At 37.1% G+C, this 27,206-nt stretch overlaps 1 protein-coding gene and 2 long non-coding RNA genes across 3 annotated transcripts in view; 2 read left to right on the plus strand and 1 right to left on the minus strand.

The window, feature by feature from the left end:
• Positions 1–1,035: 1,035 nt before the first annotated feature.
• LOC134200885 (uncharacterized) lies at positions 1,036–2,975 on the plus strand. The gene is made up of 3 exons (XR_009975985.1): positions 1,036–1,931; positions 2,174–2,325; positions 2,698–2,975. It is a non-coding gene; the product is annotated as an uncharacterized LOC134200885 (long non-coding RNA).
• LOC134200884 (uncharacterized) lies at positions 2,973–3,979 on the minus strand. Its single transcript, XR_009975984.1, has 3 exons — positions 3,826–3,979; positions 3,495–3,742; positions 2,973–3,390 (listed from the first exon to the last, which is right to left on the minus strand). It is a non-coding gene; the product is annotated as an uncharacterized LOC134200884 (long non-coding RNA).
• Positions 3,980–14,188: 10,209 nt separating this feature from the next.
• LOC101744325 (uncharacterized) overlaps positions 14,189–27,206 on the plus strand; it is a 29,094-nt gene continuing 16,076 nt past the window's right edge. Inside the window, exon 1 of the mRNA XM_004927446.5 lies at positions 14,189–14,877. Within this exon, the coding sequence (XP_004927503.2) occupies positions 14,324–14,877 (554 nt within the window). The 5' untranslated portion in view covers positions 14,189–14,323. The remainder of the gene's footprint in view (positions 14,878–27,206) is intronic.

Raw genomic sequence — 27,206 nt, forward strand, 5'->3', positions numbered from 1 at the left:
TGTCGTTTGCCTATATATCTGCTAGTGGCTTCAAAGGGCTAAGCTATTGTGGCCTCACCGGACGTGTGGCCAAGCTCAGAGGGCTTAGCCTGAAAAAGTCTGCTAACGTCTGCCTCAACAAGAGTAGTGTTTTGTTTAATTTATTTTGTTTATAATTAATTACCTTGTTTAATTTACAACCCACAGAGGAGATCCGGCGAGAAACTCATTGGGTTGGGTTAAGTTGCACATCGAGAAAGATGGACGGTGTTAGGAATACCTAAAGGCACCGATAATGCATCTGGAAGGTCATTAGCAGTATAGGCAGAATGGTGATGGTAGAACCATCCCAAACCGGCTTACACCCTACTACCGATGTTTTCAATGGGGGCTAAGGTTAGAAGTAGAGTTGTTGGCAAATAATATGAATTTAGTCAAAAAAACAAACACAAAATAGTGTTATTAGCAAGTCGAAATAATTTAACGTCAAGGTTTTTTTTATCCTAGAGTCCCTAATTATTGTATTACCGTATAGTATCAGTTCTTGTTGCGTGGGCAAAAATTCAAATGAATAGGTCATCTTGAAGTTGATTACAATTACTTTTAAAAAATCCGTCATATAAATAGAGATATAAATCAAGCTAACCATAGCGTGATAAAAAAGGAGTTAATTGCTAATCGGTAAGGAACTCACCACAGCATCAGAATAGACACACTATCAGTATATCGAACTAATATTGTTACAAAATAGAAATTAAATACCTACACAATGTATGTAAATAAGGAAATCATTTGTGGCATGATAATTGTGTTAAATATTTCAATGTGGTTATGAAAGTATCCGTGGGCGATCCTGTCGGGGCTATTTATTTAAGACATTGTATTTACTAAAAGTCCACAAGTAACTTGGAAGACGAAGGAGTGTAATGAAGACATACATAATCATATGCTATGCTTGTTACGGGTAGGTACTATGTTTAGAAATTGCATTGGCTTCCAAAAATGTTCTTCGTAGTTTTATTCCACAACTAGATGTGCCCATCCTCTTCACTGGGTATTTAAAATTAACATTATTATTTCTCATCCTACAAAGATTCTCATCATTAACGCCCCCGCAACTGGCGTAGAGAGTCCAACACTCATATAAATATTAGTCTATCCATTACGTACATGTATTTTCTACATGGATACCAAGTTTCAAGTCAATCGGATGCACGGTTCAGTAGTCATAACGGAACATCCGTAAAAACCACTGTAGATTTATATATTAGTATAGATTGTCCAAGATTGTTGGCTGTTCCTTTTGACTGATGTTTGTTGGTATTTTCGCTCTCATAGCTCAACATAGGGCATATCTTAAATGAAAATCTGCCATCCCCTTAACACTAACGGCCGTTTTCAATAACCTATCTATCCCTAGTTTCGGTTACTAAAGATAGACAAATCTATATTTTTGTCCTTACTTACGTTCCAATAACCTATCGACGGGCAGCAGTTCCTATCGGATTTATCTATCCATCGTCGGGAGGACGGATAGCCTGCTAAAGATAGAACGCTCATACAAATCGTGCTTACTTTCGTTTCAATATGAGTTTTAAGTAACTCTCCGGTAGGCAGCGCTATCTCCAGTATGGGCATTCGCTTATCTGTCAAAATCGGCCGGTTACATGTTTATCTTTCGAAAGTAAATCGCTATAATTTAATAATTGTTTCTCTTCATAATGGCATATTGTAGCAGTGATGATAGTGATATGGAATTATTTCAAATGATAATGGATTGTGATGCAGATAGTGATAGTGAGGCCGATATCATATGGTTAGGAAAATAAAGATCGTCTGAATTACATGGCGAAGATCAATAATTACGAATTTGACTATAGATTTCTGAGCAAAGGTGTTGTGAATGAATTGATTAATTTAATGAGACCATATTTGAGTGTAACGTCAAAAAGGTAAGATAAATTTTAACCATAAAAGTACTCGTTATTACAACTTATATTTGTTTATAGCAATAGCAAAATAATACCTAATTTTTGTTGTGTTACAAAATCACACTCAACAGGAATTCTATAATACTGCTGGATTCCCATGGTGCCCTAAATGACATTCATATACTAATACAATAACCTGGTAGGCTATTTATCTTCATTCTTATTACACACTGATACCTCTACATTTTATATTTGTGTTACAGATTCAAATATAGGAGAGGAATTTAGAAATAGAAAAAGAGTATTTTGAATGTGTAATTTGTGTGCAATGCATTATTGATGTTTCAAAATGTTGTTGCTTGATGGCCTGGGTCTACTCATGATACAACTATAATTAACCATTCCGATTGAAAAGGTATTTCTTATTTATATTACCTTATTTATATTATTATTATTATATATTATTATTATATTTTTATTTATTTATATTATATATTTAGGTGTTTATATGAATTTAATATGACACTATTATAATAAATTATCTACATATCAAGAGAACATTGATAACAAGGTGGACTTGGAAATTGCTATTTGCTTGCCGATAGAGGCTATCCCCACAACCCTATCTTTTAACGTGATTAATTAACCCACATACTCAATCGGAATGATTTAAAATTAATCACATATTAAAACAAGAAATACTATAGAGAGGTAATCTTTTTTTTTAGTTAAGAGTTTGTTATACTGTATTGTAAAATAATGTAAGCGAATAATGTATAATTTTCAGATGCATTGGTGTTTGTAAAAGAAGACTCCCTGTATATCATTGAAAAGTAGATTAAAACTAGAAAATATGCAAGCTGTTATTATAGCTGCCATGCTGCATAATATCATCAGAAGTATGAATTTAGAAGAATTAGGATCAGAAATTTCAGTCGCAGATACATTACAGGAAAATAATATAATTGTTCGTAACAATTTTTCAAAACTTACATCTGAAATACAACTATGTACTTATAAATAATTGCTTCCAAAGATAATTTATAAAATAAACTCCAAAGATAATTTGACTATTTTTTATTTTCCAAAATGATAATTACATGGTAGTTAGTACATGCAAGATATATAATTTAGAATTTGTACATATACTTAAAAAACTATCTAACATAAAATTATTATTGCCTACTTAATTTATGAAATTTAATATTCCTTTTAAGTAATTTTTTTATTTTTTAAACTAGCATTATCTAAATCTAACTTAACTTTTGCTACAACAACCTCCTTTTCTTTATTTTCCAAGTCAAGTCTCTTTTTTGCTATTAGATATTCTGCTAATGCATTGTCCCTATGCTAGCCTTGCATTTCTTTTCTTCCATCTTGTTTCCTCTTGGCTGTAAAAGTGTTAAAAATATTATATGTGACCTACAACAAAGTGCATGCTTTATCCAAAATTTCATCTGCAATCCTTACCACCTCCAGCCTGTAACAAAGAGCATAATTATTTCAAATACTACGGCAACCTGAAGAAAAAATCATGTTTATCAATGTGTTATTAGAGACAAACAATCAACTAATTATACTAACCTTACTAAGGTTGTTTCTTATGTTGCCGTAGCGTTCTTTAAGTTTTCCCATTTTAGTCGAAGCTGCGATGGAGTTCGTGGGAAACGACGAATCGACGAATTAAAATCATTTACAAGGGTTTGCCAAGCCTGCTCCTTCAATTTATTGTTTGTGGCATTTGTTGCCTTATTATTGAAATGTTTTTTCGCCGCCACAAGTTCTGCTAGAATCATCGTCTCATCTTTTGTCATGGGTGCTGCCTTTCTTGACTGAAAAAGATATATTTTCTAAACTTGAACTCAAAGTTTTCAAAGTAAAATTATTATTATCAATGTAGTTCATAGATACTTACAGAATTCATTTTATTTCACTGTAGCTCTTTAATTATAAACACACTTAGAATTATAAACGAAAGTTTTAAAGCGTTTTGGAGGTAAGTCATCATCTAATAAAGTAGGTAAACAATAGAAAAACAAACAAAAGAAACTGATCACTGCTTATTGGCAAACGGACTGTCAAAACGTTTCGTTTCATAATTTCGACTAGGATAAAAATAGCAATACGTCCAATTTAAAAAAATCTACATATGTTTTTATTACTTTTTGTTATAAACAAATGTGTTTACGATAGTCTACAATATGCTGGTTAAATTATAGTTATAATTTCGAATAAAATAAAATAAGTCTTGAACCTGATGTTGTTTCGTATTTGTAGTAGAACGAAACGTATCAAGAGGCTCGGATAAATCGGAGGGAAGAAGCTATCTACTGTTGGTTAAAGAGAGATAGCATTTATCCGTGATTGTGAAACGCAAACTAAGGATAGATACGCTCTTGCTGATATTCGGAGATAGCTATCTATCCGAAAACTCAGATACGTTATTGAAAACGGCCGTAAGTGGGCATCGAATAAACTTGAAACTAAACCAGTTTAAATATTTTAATCAGGCACCTTTTTTATAAATTTAGTAACATTGTCAACGGCACTAAAAATATAGGTACCTATGTTTAATATTGCTTACTAGCTATGGCACTGTAGGCTTATAAAGCAAATGATAGACTACGCATTAATTTCAATTCTTAGTAAATCTTAAACATGTTGAGATGACAATAGCTTCAAAACGAATGTTTCAAGTGAAAAACTCGTAACACGACTCTTGTATTACTTAACGCCTTATTTAATTATGATTGCGGAATCACATTGCAAATTTATCGTTCGCTTGCATAATATTTTCTCACTACAAAGTGTAAAATGTTTTACGCTAAATCGAATTACTGGAACATTAATAACAGAGTAATCATAAGTTTCAACGAGACAGAAAATAAATAATACTATTATGTATTTACCACTTACTGGTGGTAGGGCCTCTAATGAGTCCGCACCGCTAGGTACCACCACCCTGCCTATTTCTGCCGTGACGCAGTAATTCGTTTCGGTTTGAAGGGTGGGGCAGCCGTTGTAACTATACTGAGATCTTAGGACTTATATCTCAAGGTGGGTGGCGCATTTACGTTGTAGATGTCTATGGGCTCCAGTAACCACTTAACACCAGGTAGGCTGTGCGCTCGTCTACCCATTTAAGCAATAAAAAAAAGTACTGAATGAATTATGTACTGAATGTATAAATGAATTGAAATAGCTTGCATTTATTATAATGAAGAAAGTCATACTTTAAAGCTCTTCAGCTCTAAATAAAGTAGAAAACCAAACAGTTTAATTTATTCAAGGATATGTTTACCTGGAAAAAGCATTCGGAAAAATTGAGTTGCCCCCAATATTAATTTTTTCAAAGAATTACCCACGAACTTGAAATATTTGTAGTGGTACCTATCATACGACACAAGATTCTTAAGATAAACTTACGTATAGGTATACGAACAACAATATTCGGATTGTATGTCGGTCTATACCAGTCTTTCCCAAAGTAGGCGATAACGCCCCTTTGTGGGTGCTGCAGGCCTAAAGAGGGGCGGTAAGAGACCCAGAAAAAAATGGGGGCGTTGTGTAGAGAATTGGGAGGTGATTTGTAATTTTTATCTAGGAGGACTCTTAGACACCGACTGAGCTTTCGCTACAGTGGTTTTTAAGTAGGTGAAAGAATGGGGGCGCTAAAAAAGAATTTATTCTCAAAGTGGGCAGTAGACAAAATAACTTTGGGAATCCCTGGTCGATACGATACGATATTTAATTAAAGGGACCTTACGATATACGTTAATCAGTTTTCATTCAATATCTTAGTACAAGGTCGCGGTCTGCGGTTTGGATATAAAACGCTAAAGAACTAGTTTACAACAAACAGGCGATGTTTCAGAGTAACTCGATTGTATGATATGCGAAATGTTAATGCACTAAAAATCTGAATTAGCATGTTTTAAAAACGATGTTTCATTAGATGAGACTTTATATAAATTACATAGTACTTCATACATATCAAATATAGGTTAAACAATAAACCAAACATGTTTCCACTATTAACATTGTACAACAAAAAGAAAAAATTACAAAAAAGTTAGAAGATACTACAGTAATGTTACGCCGGTAAGAGTAACGCCATCTATCGCCGAAAAGTCGAACGAATATTAAAGGATCTAATGGCATCTAGAACGCTCGAGAAGTACAACGCCATCTATTGTCAGATAGCGGAAACACAATACTCGACTTGTGTGGAATATTCTGGATAATTCTAGGGATGTGGTATCGGCTATAAAAGCGTTGCAGAGATGGCACGCAGTCAGTCAGTAATCGGAACTACTCGAAGCGAAATAGCGAACGAATCACCTGAAGCGAAGCGGAAGAAACGAATTGAGAATTTTAAAGTGTTTGCTTAAAGTGTTTTAAGTGTTCTAAGTGCTAATACAGTGTTAACTTGTATTTCGGTAGAATTTTTATTTATCCCGAACCCAAGCACGTAACAGTAATGTAATATATTTATAATACTACTTATTACAAATAAGAATTGAATCGTATTACAAAAAATAATCAAAATTGTACTATATTTTGCAAATGAACAATAAAACATTCCATTATTATAAAACGATGTATGCATAGTTTAGTATTGAGTAAAGACTTTAATGCATTCGGAATAACAGCTACTTTACCTTGATGCACGAGTTCTTCGCCACAGAAATAGGAACAACCGCACTAAAAAGGACGAACTCATAACATGCCTTTTTTTTTTTTTTTTTTGTCAGGTGGAAATCGCCGGACTTCCGCCCTTTACTGGGGATACTGGGCGGGGTATGTCAGAGTCGAACTGACTAAAACCTCCTGTCGCTCAACAACCAACGTCCAAACCTCGCATGAGACAGAACTCATGACAAGGCAAAGGGAGGAAAGTGAAGCGTTTAGTGCGGAGCACATCTCTCCCATCACCCTCCCCCTCGGGACGCCGGACTGGCGGTCGTCGGCGCCACGACCACCAGCCCTCTCGGTCGGCAGACTGTCCGAAGCCCGCCTAGATGGCGCCGGTTAGAGTGGGTTACCCTACGGAATACCCCGCTGGGCCAGAACCAGCGTGATTCGAGGATAGCCGGCCTTCCATCACCCGGATGCTCTTGCGTAAAACGCGTGCAGAGCAGCTTGCACGTCGTCTTCTTAGGCCCCCCTCGCCGGTCCCCAGACCGACATGTGAGGGGGACCCGAAACACTTAGAGGGCCAGGGCTTGGGCGAGATCCGCCTCCTTGGCCCCCGCTCGACGGCGGCGGGATTGTGCGTCTCTCACGCGCCCCGCCGCCTCCTTCTGCGAGATGGTGCACTCGCAGAAGTCGAGCATCGCCTTCCACGACTCGTCGTCGCCGAGCATCGATGCCACAACACTCGGCAACGACAAGTCGGTTCCTATTTTTGCGACGAGGACACGGCGCCACCCCTCCCATGCGGGGCAGGCGACGAGCGTATGCTCTGCCGTGTCCAAGTCGCAACCACAATGGTGGCACTCTGCCGTCGGCTCGGCTGTGATCCGGTGCAGGAACTCACCGAAACAACCATGCCCAGTGAGCACCTGCGTGAGCCGGAAAGTGAGGCGTCCTCTGTCACGATTCACCCAATCCACAAGGACCGGGCGAATCGCCTCGACGGTCCTACGACCAGCCGAAGGATCAGCCAGCCGTCTGGACCATGACTCCAGCTCATAACATGCCTTAGTGCATAACTCGACCACATGATTCTTATGTCATACAAAACCTTTCGTTGACGGGAAAGTGACAAGGAACTGCTGTATTTTTTATAAAATAAACACTACCTCCCATAGACATAGCCTTTTCTAGCCTAGACATCTATAACGTAAATACCGCCCCCCACCTTGAGATATGAGTTCTAAGGTCTCAGTGTAGTTATAACGGCTGCCCCACCCTTCAAACCGAAACGCATTACTGCTTCACGGCAGAAATATGCAGGGTGGTGGTACCTACCCGTGCGGACTCAGAAGACTTCCTACCACCAGTAATTAGGTACGTACTAAATTATAATTTTGCGGGTTTGACTTTTATTAAACGATGTTATTCCTTCACCGTGTAAGTCAATCGTGAACAGTTGTCAAGTACGAATTTCATTAGAACAATTGGTACCCGCCTGCGGGATTCGAACACCGGTGCATCGCAGGTTACGAATGCACCGGACAAATGCACCTTCTCCTTTGGGTCACAACGACTTCAATTCGACGAAGTTTTTTTTTTTTTTTTTATCCTAGATGAGTGAACGAGCTCACAGCCCACCTGATGTTAAGTGGTTACTGGAGCCCATAGACATCTACAACGTAAATGCGCCACCCACCTTGAGATATAAGTTGTAAGGTCTCAAATATAGTTACAACGGCTGCCCCACCCTTCAAACCGAAACGCATTACTGCTTCAGGGCAGAAATAGGCAGGGTGGTGGTACCTACCCGTGCGGACTCACAAGAGGTCCTACCACCAGTTCTGCTCTTGCTAGGGTTAGTGTTAGTAAATTCTTTCAACTTGAGTCCGTAAGCTCACCTACCCGTACGCGAGAAGTTGAAATATCCCCTTAGGCTACCAGTGAGTATGTAGGGGAAAAAATTGATCTAAAACAAAGTTTGCCTAATTGAGATCATTTAAGACCTTCTCGAAGGGTCCTCAGAGGAACTGGGAAACAACTCACCAAATCGAGGGTCAGCCCTGCTCAGTCGGCGTATGATCTCGCTGTCTCAACAGAGGCGTGTGAAGTTAATACCGACCGAAATGTTAATAAACGGGACTATCTATAAATATATGTATCCGGGACGACCACCAGTATTTATTGATTAACATTATGATCTGTGATCTGATCCTTAGCGACGCATATGATTTAATTTGTGTACCAAATATAACAAATATATAACAGTAACGCCATCTGCCGTAAAATAGCGACAACGGATATCGAAACAACTGGAACATCTCTTGAAAGTTCTCGAACATCTTGATGTTTTCATAACTATAAAAGCGTTGGCAAACACGACACTAATAAAGCTCTATTCATAGATTATACACTTAATATATTTGAGAGCTCTATTCGAAGCGAAGCGATTAAGGGATCACTTCATGAAAGAAGTGATAGATAGAAGTCTACCACAATTTCTTAATAATTAAATAGAAATTTAATTAGTATTTCGGTGATGAGTTTTTATTTATCCTTAGCTATAACTCGTAACAATATGTCAATACGTAGCTAATCAATTTATCTTGTAATAACATAAAGAAACTTTAATCTAAGTTTTTTGTAAGCGTGTGTTTTATATAATGTGTTTAACAAAAATTACATTAAAGTATCCATTTATGAAACGGTAAACTTGTGTTTTTATTAGCCACCACCTGCCTGCCAGGTGTCACGTACACTTTTATCTAAGCCAAGGGGCTCTTTGTGCAAATATGTACATCGATTGATACTATTAATTTCCAATAATGATATAAGATAAAGAATGTAATAGAGGAAATAAAGTTTAGCACCTAAAAGGTATCTAACTGTTTTTTTCTTTCTCTCTTTTCTTTATTCTTAAAAGCTATATCAATAACTAGCCGTCATCGCCCGCCTTTGCTGGACTTTTAAAATTAACATTATTATTTATTGTCATTATAATTAGGGAGTCCAACACTCATATAAATATTAGCCTATCCATTAAGTACATGTATTTTCTACATTGATACCAAGTTTCAAGTCAATCGGATGCATGGTTCAGTAGTTACAACGGAACATCCGTAAAAACCACTGTAGATTTATATATTAGTATAGATTTACGTAGTAGAAATAACGAATAAACATTTTTTTTCAACAAACAAACGCTGCGAAAACACAATGATAAAGACAGCTTCTATTATAAAATTTACAGATTAGCGTGAGTAATTTGATTAATTAATTATTGCAGTCTATTTATCTGTTTAATTAGCACATTATTCAACTATCGACTTTATAACACGTTCGTCATCCGTGAACCATGAAAAGTGTAATATATTCAAAAAGTCAGAAATAATAAATTGACTATATTATTCGTGAATATGTATCATTAAAAAAATGTTTCTTACGAAGTTTAATACCAAAAATATTATTCTCACATCTTACACCCGGTTATATTTGATAGATTGTTAAACATTGATTAGAACCTAAATTAGAAAAAAACAAAAAAAAATAAAGAAAAGTAACTAGACTTGGAAACTGTCTTAGTTACCGGTGATCTTGATTATGTTTTTCAATGACGAAATAGACTACAATTTTAACGGCCGTCTGGCGTAGTGGTAAGTGACATGGTCACTACACAAGGGGGTCGCGGGTTCGAATCCCGCCAAGGGAAGATATTTGTATGATAAATATAAAATGTGTTTTCCAGGGTTATGGATGTATATTAAATATATTATGTACGTGTATAGTCAAAATCTTACATTTATTTCAGTTATCTGGTACCTGTAACACAAGTTCTTTACGAACTTATCAGGGGACCAATATTAACGTGGCGTGTTAGTAAATATTTATTTACTTATTTATTTAATTAAGTGTATTTATTATCAATGATAGACTATGTTGGTGTAATCCCAATGTTTTGTGCGTAATTTAATATTTATTTGTGAAATTTTGAAAAAAAACAGTATCCTAGTATCGGTTCAAAGGTTCGGTTTGATTATTGTATTCGCTGATTAATTACCAATTTAGCATTGATTTTTGTTTTTTTTTAGGTTAATATTATTTACAAGGTAGGTACTTTTTTTTCAAAGACCTGAGGGAGTCCGTAATTAATACCACAATTGAAACATTTACTTAACTGGTCAACTTATTACTGGTGGCGGGACCTCTTGTGAGTCCGCACGGGTAGGTACCACCACCCTGTCTATTTCTGCCGTGAAGCAGTAATACGTTTTGGTTTGAAGGGTGAGGCAGCCATTGTAACTATACTCGAGACCTTAGAACTTATAGGTATCCCTAGGTGGGTGGCGCATTTTACGTTGTAGAGGTCTATGGGCTCCAGTAATCACTTAACACCAGGTGGGATGTGAGCTCGTCCATCCATCTAAGCAATAAAAAAAGAAAAAACAATAGGAGTTTTATTGTTGCAGCGGCTTACACAGTTTTAAGATAAACCTAATTATTTTTTTGTCGTTCGACGGTAAAAAGGTGTCGTGTATACTATCTTCTTTTTTCCACCTCTCGTGTGTTTCGGCTTAAGCATCATAAAAAAATCGCGTTCTTAAACGCCACAGATCCTTTAGAAAACTTCTGCAAAGTTTGTGAAAATAAGCTCAGCGCTAAAAGGGGTAACATACTTTTACGAATGACTTCCACGATGTAGGAATATCATCGCCCAGCACCATTTACGTTGTCGACACTCATGAGACTCGGTAACCACTTAACACCAGACGAACCATGAGTGAGTCGGTCCGACTACGCAACAAAGAAACCTGGTGAAATCTAATTGAAAGATTAGATGCAGCCGAAGCTGGTTTTAAAGCGTGTAAATGACGTCGATAGAACTTTCTGGCTAAAACACTTGGTACACAGAGATTATACTGTCAGCCGTAAATTTAAGTGAAACGCGACGTGGGAGACCAACAGTGTGCTTAGTGCGAGTTTTTTAACGTTCTCGATAGCGTAAAAGTTAACTCAAATTTGTATGGAGTTGGAACGTTTACCTATGTTTGCCGCTAGGGGCGTTGTTCCAACTCCATACAAATTTGAGTTAACTTTTACGCTATCGAGAACGTTAAAAAACTCGCACTAAGCACACAGACAGAATAAAGCTATAATTACTTTTATCACTGGTGGTAGGACCTCTTGGGAGTCCGCACGGGTAGGTACCACCACCCCACCTATTTCCGCCGTGAAGCAGTAATGCGTTTCGGTTAGAAGGGTGGGGTAGCCGTTGTAACTATAGTGAGACCTTAGAACTTATATCTCGAGGTGGGTGGCGCATTTACGTTGTAGATGTCTATGGGCTCCAGTAACCACTTAACATCAGGTGGGCTGTGAGCTCGTCCATCCATCTAAGCAATAAAAAAAAAAAAAAAAAAAAATTACAAAAACGTCTAAGCTGTGCATCCGAACGTTTTAAAAGTACTGAAATTGGGCTTGTAAGGTGAACCAATACACAATTTCTCACTACTACACATGATGTAGTAGTTAGCGATCCTGATTGTTGCGCCAAGGGTCGTTGGTTCGATTCCCACATGGGGTATACCACACAACCCAACGGATTTGTTTGCTCTTCGTCTGGGTGCCTATTATCTACTATTATGTACATATTTAAACGCATGTAAGTATGTATATCGGTTTCTGGTATAAAAAAAAGGAATCCTAATTTGGGACCGGATGACCGTGCGCGATTTGTTCCCAATTACTATCTTGAGTTCCTAGCCGGATATTCTCAGCGGGTCGCGATTCCGATCCGGTTGTAGATCAATTCGCAAAGCAGCTGCTCTTGAGTTGTTAGGTCTCCTTCGGAGGTACTCGGGTAGCTGTTAGCAAATCCCAATCCTCCTGGCTGAGCCTTTGCTCGCCCACCTGTCCTGGTGAAACTGGAAAGGCCTTTGATACACCAGTAATGTTTCTTTCATAAAAAGGCAATTTCTGCGATGTATTTTCCAAACTTTTAAACAGAGTTCACTTGCCTATGCTTGTCAATCAAATTAATATAACTAGACACACTAGTGGTCCCGCAGTAGTCGAAATTCGACTATAATTAATTGAAATTATAATTTTGAACATCGTTATGATTCTATTGTCAAAGACTTTACTTCTATAATTATAGATTTCGCCAAGACTACACTATAGACAAATAATATTAAAGATAAACTATAATAACCTATTCTCAATTTGACACATAGATTCTAAGCCATATGGCAATAACAAAAATTTGAGAGTAAACAAAGAGTATTTATATGTGTGTGTGTCAAATACATGGTAATGTGTGTAATGTTTTTTTTATTGATTTAATGTATTATTAATGCATAGAGCGCAATTTTCGTAAAAAGAGGTACAAAGTTTTTGCTTCACGTATTAATATATAGATAACAGCCAAAACTTTCATATTAGGATAGTGAAGTGAAATTCTTATTATCAATACTTGTTATTGAATTATGAATTGAAGATACTGGCAAACCGTCTTAAGTTCACTCCTAAAAACTATATAGGTATAATTTTACAATAAGCACCGGAACAATGAGCAATTAGCTGTTTCGTCTCGAAATAAAATATAAATAATATAATCGAAACGTATTGTTTAAGGCAATACAAAAGAAATTGATACATGTCTCAGTCATAATGACAACGGTGTCAGTGCTCTTGTATGAGCAAAAAAAAAACATATAACTTCATAGAAATATTAAATTTAGGTACCGTACCTAATGCGTAATTTTTTTTATTTATTTAAAAAAGGAACACTAAAACTATTATAATTTCGCATTAAACTTTTATCGTCACACTTAGATACGGTCCTTTTTATGCTGTACTCTTATAAGTACTTTAAAATGAATATTAATGTAGTACCGATAAGAAGTGATAAACTTTATGGTATTCTTTATAGAATAAAAATAGATTATGCAGTTTTTATACTTATGCGAAATAATTTAAGATACAAACACACATCTGTAATTAGCACTATAGTATGTCGAATAAATTACTTTAGATTGTCCATCATTTTTAATAGAGTTCTAAAAAAAGGAGGATATTATCAATGCGACCGTATTCAGAATTTGGTTTTATGTGAACCGATTTTTATGATGTTTTTTTTATTTTCAAAAACTGATAATTCTCCCATCTAAATTTCGACCACCACTTTCTGAGTTAATAACGCATATTTAACGGACTGACTACATTGCTGATATTCTCTTTTTTTTGAAATCGATTTAATTTTTTTAATTAAAATTCTGTATTACGTAACATATCTACGTATCGGGAGTTAAACTACGACTAAGTGAGTCTAAGTGATCACAGATTCATATACTAGCCGTTTTGGCATGTTAAACAATTGATATCAAATTTGATTGATCAAACGAAAACGTCTTTAATAATATAGGAACGTTGGCAAGCAACGATTGTTTACATACGAAGCGTGTTTATTGATAAAACGCTTGACGGATACAAACGGAATGTTGACCAAACAATTTCTAATCAATAGACAGTCGTTCGTGATTGTTCGTAGTTGACGCGTCATCGTAAGGGTGGTTCTTAGGTATGCAGCCGGTGCGGTACAACCCTGCGCGCACCTTGTGACTGAGGTAATGACTCGCAGGCGCAGGTAGAGGCGCGCGGGCCTCAGTCAGTACGCGTCTGTCCAACGCGCGGCCGCGTCCTAACATTTAGCAGCGAACAAACCGGCCGCATGCCGGAGAACCAGTCGGCGGGATGGCGAGTCACGGCGCGCTAGGTACGCCATGTTGAAACATGCCCAGCGGCCGCCGGCGGCGAACGATGCCGACCACCGCTACCAGAACATGCCGCGGCGGCCGCACCACCACCTGCCCCTCAACGTGTCGACCCTCGACTCGTCCAAGCACTCGGTGGGCGGCACGTCGGCCAGCGTCAGTCCCGGCGCCCAGCCCGTCCTGCCCCCCGCCCCAGTACCCGTGGTGGCGCCGGTACCTATCTCCTCGCCGCCTAAACTAGCGAACGGGACCGCCACGGGCGTTATGCCCCCTCGCACCATAATCAGACCGAGGAGCGTCCGAGCGGCCACCGAAGAAGCTTTAACCTCGTTAGCTTTACTGTGCCTTGTGAGTTTGCTGCTCGCATTACTGGCGCTGCTCTTCCTGCTGAAGATCTCGGCGCCGGCGACCAGTGCTCCCGAGGAGTTCGCTGTGGTGTACGAAGTGACGTTAGCGTTGTGTGCATTGACACTGTCGTTAAATCTCTGCTGTCTTCTTGTGTGTGCAATACAATTTCTGTTCGCTGTGAAGCTGGTGCACTCGCCCTCGGCGCCGAACGGACGGTAAGTGTGATGAGCGCGGACTGGCGACGTTCACCGACCTGGATTCCGCAGGCTTTGCTGTTTCCGATAAAACCTTAAACAAATATTTTGATAAGAAAGTTGCGGCGACACGTCCGGCCCGCTCGCGACTCTAAAAGGCCTTATCTCATTAACGTTATCTCTTACACAACGCGCAACTGTAAGAGAACTTATTGTACTTAAGCTTCAGAAACGAAAGCAATTCGTGATGGTTCACAAAGATATTAAAATCGGCATCGTTTTCGTAATATCGGTGAATTTTAATCGGACACATTTAAATTTCGTATCGTAAAAACGGACATAAAATTTAACAGTTCGATATTGCGAAACGTTTTAAAGGCGTGAAGGGAGATGCTTTTAATGCAGCGGCTTTTTTTTTTTTTTTTGTATAACACCATACTATGTAGATTTACGTTCCTGAGATAGTGAGAATAGGAAGCAGGTGCTAACGGTTGAGAATGGCGGTTATTTGTGAATGACGCGATAAAAACATCACCAACTACGTCTGATTGGATCGCACGAGTCGAGCGCGGCAAGGCACCTCGTATCCAACACCAATTAACATAATAGTGATTTCAGTTACAAACTATGGTGCTTAGTAAATAGATTGTTATTGTTACCGTTAGCAGATCTAACGTTTTCCTGATGGTATATACTGTTAGAATTATCGTTTTATGAAACAAGATACGAAGATCTAATAGTATATTTTGCCTTTTAATATAGTTTTCACTGTAAATTTTCATTTACGAATATTTTGATGGAAACAAATTTAAAAAAAGTTGATACTAAATTTGACTTCATAAATAAGTAGAACATTTTCAATTACATAGTTACAGTTGTCTTAAAAATAAATACACTCATATTATTTACGCTGTTGTTAAGAATCATTTAAAAAAAAACAGTACAGACAATATTCTCCGAAACTTTTTATCGGTTTAAATTTGACATAGCTTAAAGGAGTCGTTACCAGGCCATAACATCTTTAAAAAAAAAAGAACAATTTTGACGTTCAATCTTAATAATGCACAAATTCAATTTCACGATTCCCATTCATATTTCATATTTCAATCCGCTTTATATCTCAAATTCTAAATCATAATTAAAACAAAAACAAGTAACGCATTACTTACTAACTCGTAAAATCTATGTTAAACTACTACGGGTAAAATTGTGCAGTGCCTTGATGTTGAACCAGTGATCTCGTCGGAATGCAACAGTTGGATATAAATTAAATGTCGTAACGCGGAAGAGAGCTTGCTCGCTTCTATTCACAGTGCTAACTATAAATAAAAACACGTTTTACTAAAGAAAGTCTGACAAATGAATTAAACATTTTTCAATCACCTGTTAAAAGATATTCATAGGATAACATAAAAAATTAAAAGTTAAATTTCCATGAATTAAACAGATCAATTGATATACTTTTAAATTCACTCAGGTGAATATTTATTTGACGGGTCAGTTACAATTGAAAAATATATATTTTATAAATAAAATTTACGGTTTAAGATCGCATGTATTATTTCTAAATGTTAAAGTTTTCGAACAATATTTTAAATTAGTTATCAATGAAGCCCATTTTCATTATTATTTAATCGGTAAATTAACATACCCAATCATGACACAAAATGGCGAGCAGGTATGTTAAATAGATTATGACATTTACCTGAGTAAACCTTTTTTAATACTACAAACTTACCCTAATACTTAAAGAAAATACTAAATTTTGTTCGGAATTCGCGTGTCGTAGTATAAATAGTTATAATCAAAACTCGGTATGTACTTAGTTTTACGATTTAATCTTAGGTATTTTTTTATTGTCAATAAATTGTCATCTTATTGCTTTACTGTTTCCATGGTCATGGACGCCTAAGATGTTGTTGACGCCATTATTATAGTTCTAACAAAGCGAGACTAAATCGTTAAATTAGTTCTAATTACTACCCTAATCTCTCATATTTGACTCGCACCGTTCTATTTAGCAACAATTTCGTAGCGTTCCCCTGTTTTTCTATTAACGCGCCTCTTTGAAAGTACTAAAACACGACCGACTCAACTCGACAGCTGTGTGGTGCGGTTTTATTAGCTGAATCTAAAAGGTCAGGTTGAAAACCGTAAAATTCCTCTCGAGAACCGGTCCTTCGTATCTTTGCATTAATGATGTTACGTGCTCCTACGGTTTCATTAAGAAGGAAGGCACTGGGAATTGTTTTTTTTTTTTTTTGCAATTATGACAGGGCTGTTTGCCACAACTGATTCATAAAGTTCAAAACAAATCAAATGCGTGGTTTGATAGAATAAAATTGGAGGTTGTGTTAATTTTATTTTAACTATAACTTCAAACTTGTAATTTTGAATTTTCAGTTCTGTGCTTTTGTCCAGAGTAAGCAAAAAAACAAAATCGAAAGCTAAAACGGTCTAGACCAGTAATGGCGCAAAAAACCTTAAGATATATCGTGCGTTGATATTCAATAATAATGTTTTTACTTTACTCATAAATGACAATTTAGCGAAGTGTTTGTTAGGATTTAAAGGTTAGTTATTGTGTAGTTTTTTTTTTGGTATTAGATAGACTTTAGTCTATTTCTCTAATATGATCTCTTGAAGTTCTGTATCGTATTGGTTAAAGGTTTATAAGAGTTTGTTGTGATGGAATGCACTTAGGGATTCTTTAAAATGAATTAATCAGTTCTACAATCACAAAAATTGCCCATGCACGAGACGAGGTGAAAAATTTACCACCGAACTTAATCAAAAGTATTAATACCGCACTAAAATCTGATATTTTAATTTAACATTTTTTTTTGTATTGCTTAGCCGGGTGGACGAGCTTACGATGGAAAGTTGAAGCCCTACATTTAAATATCACTTTTACAGTACAAAGTCTGCCACACCTCTCAAATTGAAACGCATTACTGCTTCACGGCAGAAATAGGTAGAGTCGTGGTACCTACCCGTGCGGACTCACAAACGCCCCACCGTCGAGCTAAAGGAAGTTATATCATTAAATAAACTGTAATGTATTCCTAAACATATTCTGCATCTGTGATCCAACAACCTGTTGATAATGAACTACATATCATCATATTATAGTCTCGCTCAGAAAGTTTACGATGCCAATTAAAAGCAACTGGTTTACAAAGCTTGGGAATTTAAACTACAGCCTTATCCTGGGAATCTGCGTATTCCCTGTCAACAGATCGTTGTAAAGCAATTTAATCAGTTCTATTATTACATTCGTAAACTGTTTTAATGATTGTGTGACTTTGTGTTTGTCCTAAGGCACATTGATTATATCGTTGAGGGTTCAATGAACAAAACTTTATCCCTTAAAAGATTATAAGCATAAATACTGGTCAAGTTTTTAACAATTAGCTGTGTGGCGTGCATAGTAATTATGGTAAACAGATAGGCTCCTATCCAGTGTGCTTAGTGCGAGTTTTTTAACGTTCTCGATAGCGTAAAAGTTAACTCAAATTTCTATGGTGTTGAAACGTGTGTCTACTTTTGCCGCTAGGGGCCCTGTTCCAATGGCATACAAATTGGAGTTAACTTTTACGGTATCGAGCACGTTAAAAAACTCGCACTTAGCACACTGAACAACTGCAGTCGCATATCTGATCCACTGACCTTAGTTGAAATCTGTGAGCTGTCAGAAAAAAACGTGAACATGACATAAATAAACTGTTAAGCTATTACCCTACTTGCTAATCTTCATCAACCACGTAAACGGAAAGATCTCGTGAAAAATCTACCATGTGACATTGTTAAGACAGATCAGTGATGGTTGTAAAATGGGAACGGGCATATGCGAACTGATAAGGGTTCCGTAGCTTACGTTTAAAAATGAAGTTATTTTGATGAATATAAACACTGATTTTATTTCCTATCTTATCGTTGGTATTAGGGCTTTGGCAACTTCGCGCGGACCGGTAGGTGTGCTCACGGGCTGAACCTGAGAGAATTGCTAATATTGAGCCTAGCAAGAGCAGTTCTTCGCTAAATGTACTAGCGGATCGGAATCGCGACCCACTTAGAAGATCCGATGAGAAACTCAGTGCGAAACACTGATGTCAAAATTGCGCAGATTTTAAAAAGTGCTCTATAATAGTTGAGCTGATTGTTTTCCTCGCGTCGTTTTCCGTATTACTGAGGGTCGTGACTCCCCCGCTGCATCAGTTTCACCCGTACGATTTCCCTCCATCTGCTGCGATCCTTAGCTTCACTGAGCTGACTGTAATAGGACATTTATAAGCCCATTATGTAGCACTGCCCTTCCAGTATAAATCAGTGTGTAGGCAGCGGCTTGGCTCTGCCCTTGGCATTGCTGACGTCCATGAGCGACGGTAACCACTCACCATCAAATGGGCCATATGCTGATCTGCCTATACGGCAATAAAAAAAATAAAAAATGAACAAGATAAAAAAAAATGAAATTAATTGTTTCTTCCGTTCGATATTCAAGCGTGATTATTCGTTTTAAAATACATAATATATTTTGTATTGTCAATGCGTTGCGGATCTCTAAAAAATAAGAGCAACTTTCGTGAGTAAGTCCTTCGGCGTCGTTTATCAAACTAAGTCAATGAACCAACAAGTTTCTCGAACGCAGTAGAAGTAGTTATTTTTTCTTTCAATCTATTACCTCTCTTCTGCAGCACGTAACGCTTTAACAAAGGCTTTAACATAGAACTGCAGGATCCTAATTTTTCTCGCCGGTATTGTGAAACCCAAGAGTTCACCCGAGAACCGGAGAATGAGTAGCAGCATCTGAACGTTGTACCTAGGTAAGGTGCTTGGGGGTTAGCTTACCCTTTGCGTAACTCTGCCGAAAAGCAGGCGTGCTCTCTGGTTGCTTGCATCTGAGAAAATGGTTATTAAAGTCTGTAAATCCAAAAACGCGAAAGCCAACATCCACATTGAAACATTGAACATTATAATAACGGTAGTTCTCCGTTTAAAATCTGAATTCATAATCATTTGAGCGAATTCTGCGAATAGCTATTTTTATTACTATTATTTATTATTATTTATTACTATTATTATTACACACTATTTCGTTTTAGATACGTTTTGTAATATACCTCCTCCCATGATCCCGACGTAGCCGCGTCAAGCGTTACAAGTACACTGAACTCCTTATTCATTAGGTAAATACGACCTAATGAATTATAATTATCTAATAAAAAATACGAGCACGTATTCAAACCGTATCACGGATCAAAGACTTTAAGAAATGCATTCAGAATTTGTTGACCTTCCCACGCACGTGCTTCGAATGTAATTGAACACAATAAATAAATTTGTAGAATTTACAAGTGCATTTCCCGAGACATAATTAAAACTATTTTTACGGTTTTTTTTTCTTATTGTCATTATATTAATTCCAATAGTTCGGATACTTTACTGTTTTTACGATCGTGCGTAATTAAACCGTAAAATTTGTTTTAATTAGTTTATGATGCGCGAAAACATGAGACAATGCTAATATATTATAATGATAATGCTGTTCCACGGTGCATGGTACGGTGACCATGATATGCCCCCATAGACACAGCCCACTGAGTTTCTCGCCGGATCTTCTCAGTGCGTCGCGATTCCGATCCGGTGGTAGATTCTGCGAAGCACTGCTCTTATTAGGGCCAGTGTTAGCAACCTACACGTTAGGGTTACGCTGACATAGCATCAAGGCTATCAGCTTAGGTAGAAAAAATTATAATGATATGTCGAGTAGTTTTAATTATAATATGTGCATAATTACGTAAACAATGGATGATCGGAGCCAACAGTGGACTCAAAGATCGAAGTTTAATAGGGAACGAATGATTATAAAATAATACTTTGAATTCGTTTAGAAATTTGATTTTAATAGTATGGTTCGATTTTGAATCAGCAAAAAAAATTGAGCATCCTGGATTTCGGATATAATATTTAAATAATAAAAAATACATACGTATATTGAAACAATGTGTTTGTCTAATCATGCATTCTCAGTTTTGCGACTAAAACGTAAGAAACAATAAATTGAACACAACAATAACATCTGCAATGTCTGTAGTCCATATTCTTTATATCACGAAAATTTGCTTCAATCCAATTGCCCGTGAGAAGCGAAAGATGGGAAGAGATGGACGTGTAGGTACACCCAAAAAAACGTCAAGACAGAACTTCCTCTCACGATATTACAAAAGCTTTTTGTACCGAATCGAGCAGAAACACCGTCGTGGGAAAAGCTCGTATGAGCTTCACAATCTCGCTTTAATTGTAGAATTCCTTTGTTCGTTTAATTTCAGGGAGCTTTTGATACAGGAATAATTAAGTGAATGTATTATTAAGGGGTTTATTTTTGTAAAGCTCTCGTTGCTTAGTGGTGTCATGTGCTCTACGTTGTCAGAGTTACGTATTCACGTGATCACGTGACCGGGATCCAATTCACATTTGATTTAAAAATGAGCCCATAAAAGTGTATTTGAAGATAATGCCAGTTCTCATACGCGAAAAGTATTTAAATGGTGAAAGAGTAATTAAGCCCAAAATTGAACAGGAATTATTTAGGAATCCTGGTTTAAAAATAAAAACTAAAAGGAGACCTAATAAATTGTTATTCTTCATTGAAGTATATAAAATTCAAAATTTTGCAACACAAAAATACCAGTCGCCCAACTGGACTTGTTAATGGCTCTGAACTACATAAATGAAAACGTCCGTTGCATTTCAAGAAAGTGTGAAAATTTTGGACACGATTAACCCAAAATAAAAACGTGGAGAATTCCAACGTCCACAATATTATTATAATATACAGTATTCTGTCATTTTGAATAAGCTTCACGAGGTCGCGGCAAATACTGGAAACCGGTCCCGGACAAGAAAACGACCGATACTATTAAGATGCAGAGGAATTTTGTTCTTAACAGGATCGGTTAAGAGCGTTTTTGGCTGTAAACGTTTTTATGGTATGTGATTGATCGCGAGTTTTTTTTTTAAATCGAACTTCAAGTATGTTCTTATCTATCTTCCGTTGTCAAATTGTTCGTTAATTGTCTGTTAGATAATACGCGTAATTGATTTGGAGAAAAAAAGAAAACATATATAATAGAATACCCAGTTAGATTGTGCTTTAAGTTCAAATCGTATTAAATAATACCTATATGTACTAGTATTATTGTATTTTATTTGTTTTGGACGAATCGTAAACATAATTAAAAGTACTTTTACGGTTTTCTCTGTGTGAAATGAGGCGTGTAAAGCTAGATATATTTTTATAAAAAATTGAGCCCTAATAGCCATGGTAAAAAAAACTATAAAGTTTCCAAAACGTCTAACCGAGACTAAACCGTAAAAACAGTTTTAATTGTAAAATAGCTGTGTTGGTTCTATGTATAAATACAAACGAGATTCGTTTTTCATGTTTCAAGATTTTTTTCCTTAGTTAGAAGCCTAAAGGGCTATTTCAGCTACGCACGTACGGGTATGTGTATGTATATCTATATATTAATACGTGAAGCAAAAACTTTGTACCCTTTTTACGCAAATTGTGCGGGCGGAGAAGTATGAAATTTTACATACTTATAGAAGATATAAAGGAGTGCAGAATACTATTTTTTTTTATATTATGCATTACTTAATTAAACTACATTAAAAAAAACATTACACACACTACCATATATTTAACGCACACACAAATACTCTGCGTTTACTGTCAAACTTTTGTATTGCTTAAAGTCTGTGGTCAAATTGAGAATAGGTTAATATTCTTTATCTTTAATATTAATTGTCTATAGTGTGGTCTTGGCGAAATTTGTGAATAAAGAAGTACAGTGTCAGATGGTCTTTGACAATAGAACCTTAATAATGTTCAAATTTATAATTACCATTCTTCGATCAACAATGTTGATCGAAGTTACCATTAATTATAGTCGAATTTCGACTACTGCGCGACCCTTAGTATTCTTTAATTGGTGCTAAGGGTACCACACTCTGTATATGCACTCGACTTTGTGTTTTTTATTATCTTAGAAGTAAAGCGCATGCGGCAAGGCTTGTGTTAACCGTTAACCTTCGCTTAAACCCTTTTATTTGTGTAGTAAAGCTCGCGCGGGTGGGTACAACCGCCCTCCCTATTTCGGCCGTGAAGCAGTAATGCGTTTCGGTTTGAAGGGTGGGGCAGCCGTTGTAACTATACTGAGACCGTTAGAACTTATATCTCAAGGTGGGTGGCGCATTTACGTTGTAGATGTCTATGGGCTCCAGTAACCACTTTACACCAGGTGGGCTGTGAGCTCGTCCTGTCATCTAAGCAATAAAAAAAAAGAATCACTATTATTTTCTAAAAACAAAAAAACCAACAAATTCCGGGTCGATCTAACGCGACCAACGATGAGTCCTTGGAAGGTCACGGTGTAGAAGTGCCTCGATTATTTCCGGTGTTCATTCGTATCGGTTCTATGGAAGAATTCGAAGCGGCTCCCCTCGGCAGCCAGCTATAACTCGTTTGAGTTACTTATACGAACGAAATTGAAATTGTTATTCTTGTCTAAATTCTGTTGATTTTAAATAAATAAATAAATATTTACTAACAATCACGCCACGTTAACTGGTCCCGTGATAAGTTCGTAAAGAACTTGTGTTACAGGTACCAGATAACGGAAATAAATGTAAGATTTTTATTATACACATACATATATTTAATATACATCCATAACCCTGGAAAAGATATTTATATTTATCATACAAATATCTTCCCTTGGCGGGATTCGAACCCGCGACCCCCTTGTGTAGTGACCATGTCACTTACCACTACACCAGACGGCCGTTGTATCCGAGATAAGAAATACTACTTTCAAATGCTGTATAGGAGTAATTTCAGAGTTTCAAAAGTTTGATTATATGATAATAATATATTTTGAACTTTGGTGACCGTGCTAAATAAGTTCAGCTTTACTAATTTTTTTTTTTTTTTTTTATCAATAGCTGTAGAGTCGTCCGGTGTATTCGTATCGAGTGTTCAGTCTATACCAGCGTTAAAATTGCGCTGGTCATTACCAATTTTTAAGGAAAAAGGAATAATAATAGGAATAATAACAGGATTAATTTTTTACTGGTAGTAGGATCTCTTGTGAGTCCGCATCCGCCTATTTCTGCCGTGAAGCAGTAATGCGTTTCGGTTTGAAGGGTGGGGCAGCCGTTGTAATTATACTGAGACTTTAGAACTTATATCTCAAGGTGGGTGGCGCATTTACGCTGTAGATGTCTATGGGCTTCAGTAACCATTTAACACCAGGTGGGCTGTGAACTCGTCCACACATCCAAGCAATAAAAATAAAAATTGTCTAATAAATAACAAATTGGTATTCAAGTGTGATGGTTGGTCAGATACTCTCGTAAGCTGTACTTGTTTCTGCCATATGACAATTTTATCGGTTCCAAGTATCGATATGTTACCACGATTTATATTATATTACGATATACGGTTCCAAGGGTATGATAGTTGTCTTACAGCACAGATAAGAGTTCAACCTTACACCTCAAAATGGGTGAGGACATTCATGTTGCAATGTCTATGGGTTCAAACAGCCACTATACGTAAGTTAACCCTTCGTAGGGTATAACGATCTGGGAAATGTATACAAAAAAAATATATTTGGATGTTATATTTATTATGTTTTTAATTAGGACAAAAAACTAATAATTGGTTGTCTGTAAACTCAGTTTACGAACGATAGTTTTACGTGATAACGCCATAAAGAAACCTTGATGAAAGATTGCATACTTTTATGAACTGAATAATTATGACTGAATTATCATTATTTTGTATCATGCAAAGAAAGAGTTAATTGAAAATTAAGTTTTTTTTTTCGATAAATTAACGCTTGGGCCGATCGTGCCTCTGTATCGCTTGTTCCATGCTCTCGCTTGCACGCTCAAGCTCAGGCGGAACGTGACACTTTTTCTTGCATGCAGCCGGTGCTCATCGATTTGTAAGTCGTTATCACGTCAAAAAACTTGATGGTAATATATCGATGGTTGCCAGGCTAAAAACAATGACCTAAACGGAAGATTACAGAAATATCTTTAAAAAAAACTGTTGGTGAAAATTGTAATACAAATTTGTTTGCCTCACAAAACGTTAACGGCAAGTATAGCTTCTAGATTAAAATATAAAAATACCTCGTTACCAATACGTATGATTCATGGCCGAAGTTTACAAATGCTAAACATCACACGTGTTAAACTTCCATTGTTAATGAGATCATTCATTAGTGGGCAGTTAAGTAGCTGTTTGTTATGGTTTTTGTATGTCTACATTTACCGGTGCACTTAGCGGATGCGATACGAACTTTCAATGGCGTTTAGAAATTTTGTGTGTGATATAATATTGCAGGGAGGGATTTTTAAACGATTTGGTAGCGTATAATCTATGCTCACATAGAAAACAAATTCCCGGATGTTTTTTGTTTTTTTTTTATTGCCTTAATAGGCAGACGAGTATACGGCTTATCTGATGGTGAGTGGTTACCGTCGCTCATGGACGTCAGCAATGCCAGATGGAGATCGAAGCCGCTGCCGACCGTTAAGTACTCTCCACAAGCCTGGTTTGAAGTAGGGACTTCCACTTCCACGACCCATTGCATAGTGTTGGTAATGTCGCGCGAGTTTCAGCGGTGACGCCACCCCAATGACGTTTCTGTACCTACCCGCGTCCACAGGACACCGACAGCTGACTGAGTTTCTCGCCGGACCTTCTCAGTGGGTCGCGTTTCCGATCCTATGGTAGATTCTGCGAAGCACTGCTCTTGTTAGGGCTAGTGTTAGCAACACACCCGGTTTGACCCCCATGAGCTCACCCTACACGTCAAGGAGAAGCTGATATAGCCTCTCAAAGCTATCAGCATAGATAGAAAACAAAAATCTGTTGTGTTTAATATCATTGTCAACAGTTCGCCCGTTCGCTTGTCACTAACAAAACTTACTTGTAACAAAACTTCCCTAAAGGAGACCACCCGCCTCTTAGTTAACAATGGTATAGACAAGACACGCTCACCGGGAAAACCCAAAACTCTCCTTGCACCGAAACATTCTCTTTGTACTTTTATTTTTATTGTTTAGTTGGTTGGTCGAGCTCACGCTCCACCTGGTGTTAAGTAGGAGCCAGAGCCCATAGACATCTACAACGTAAATGCTACCACCCACCTTGAGATATAAGTTCTAAGGTCTCAGTATAGTTACAACGGCTGCTCCACCCTTCAAACCGAAACGCGTTACTGCTTCACGGCAGAAATAAGCAGGGTGCTGCGGACTCGCAAGACGTCCTACCAACAATAAAAAACTTCATAAATTAACATTACAGCGGGTAAAAATATGTATCATTTAATTCATTCAAAGTCGTTTCAATAATTTTTAATATGTTTATTATGTTAGCCTTTTTTATCTCTATTTGTAGGAGAAGGAGAACACGCCCTATTAATGGTGAGTGACTATTGTAACTCATGGATATCAGCAATGCCAAGGGCACAGTAAAGTTGCTGCCAATAGTTCTTTCTATCTATAAATCTATTTAACGTAAGCGATTTTTGTTCTGTACCTAATTGGTGGCCTACAGGGCTATTCCAACTACGCGGGGACAGATAGGTGAGCTCACGGGCTTAACTCGGGAGAATTTGGTAAAACTCACTGGCCCTATCAAGAGCTGTGCTTCACCGAATGTATCACCGAATCAGAATCGCGATCCACTGATTAGATCCGGCGAGAAACTCAATGGACTTTAAACACGTATCAAGAACCAACGAATTTTTAACAATTTTATTATTTTCAACCAAAATCGTGTTCAGGATAAGTTGTCAAATTTTTATTTTTATAAATATTCTTTACTTCATCTTGCTGTCTAGGTGTTTATCTTTTAGTTTGTTAAGCTATATTTTAATGTTAAAGTTAAACAACTGTAATCCAGAAACCCGTGTTCTCGCAAAGTCACGGTCTAAATGCTCGGTTCGTAACTGAAACCACGGATCTCCTTTTTCATGCTCTAAGTAATTTTAATAATGTGAAAATATTTTATTCATAAGGTATCATATTAATGACGCTGTAATAGATGCTCATTTTCATTATGTTAAGCCAGCGATCTTGTTGTAGGAGGTATTTTAAGAGCACGCTACTAACGTTACCCATGGTAGGACCTCTTGAGTGCCTATGCTACGTACACCAATACAAATATATACCAGACCCAGAGACCAGACCCCGTAGAAACATCCTGGCCAAAAATATACGACACATACGGACATCTACACACGCACAGTAAAAGCACACCTCTGTAA

The sequence above is a fragment of the Bombyx mori genome, chromosome 21, assembly GCF_030269925.1.
Source record: "Bombyx mori chromosome 21, ASM3026992v2".
Taxonomy (NCBI): Eukaryota; Metazoa; Arthropoda; class Insecta; order Lepidoptera; family Bombycidae; genus Bombyx; species Bombyx mori.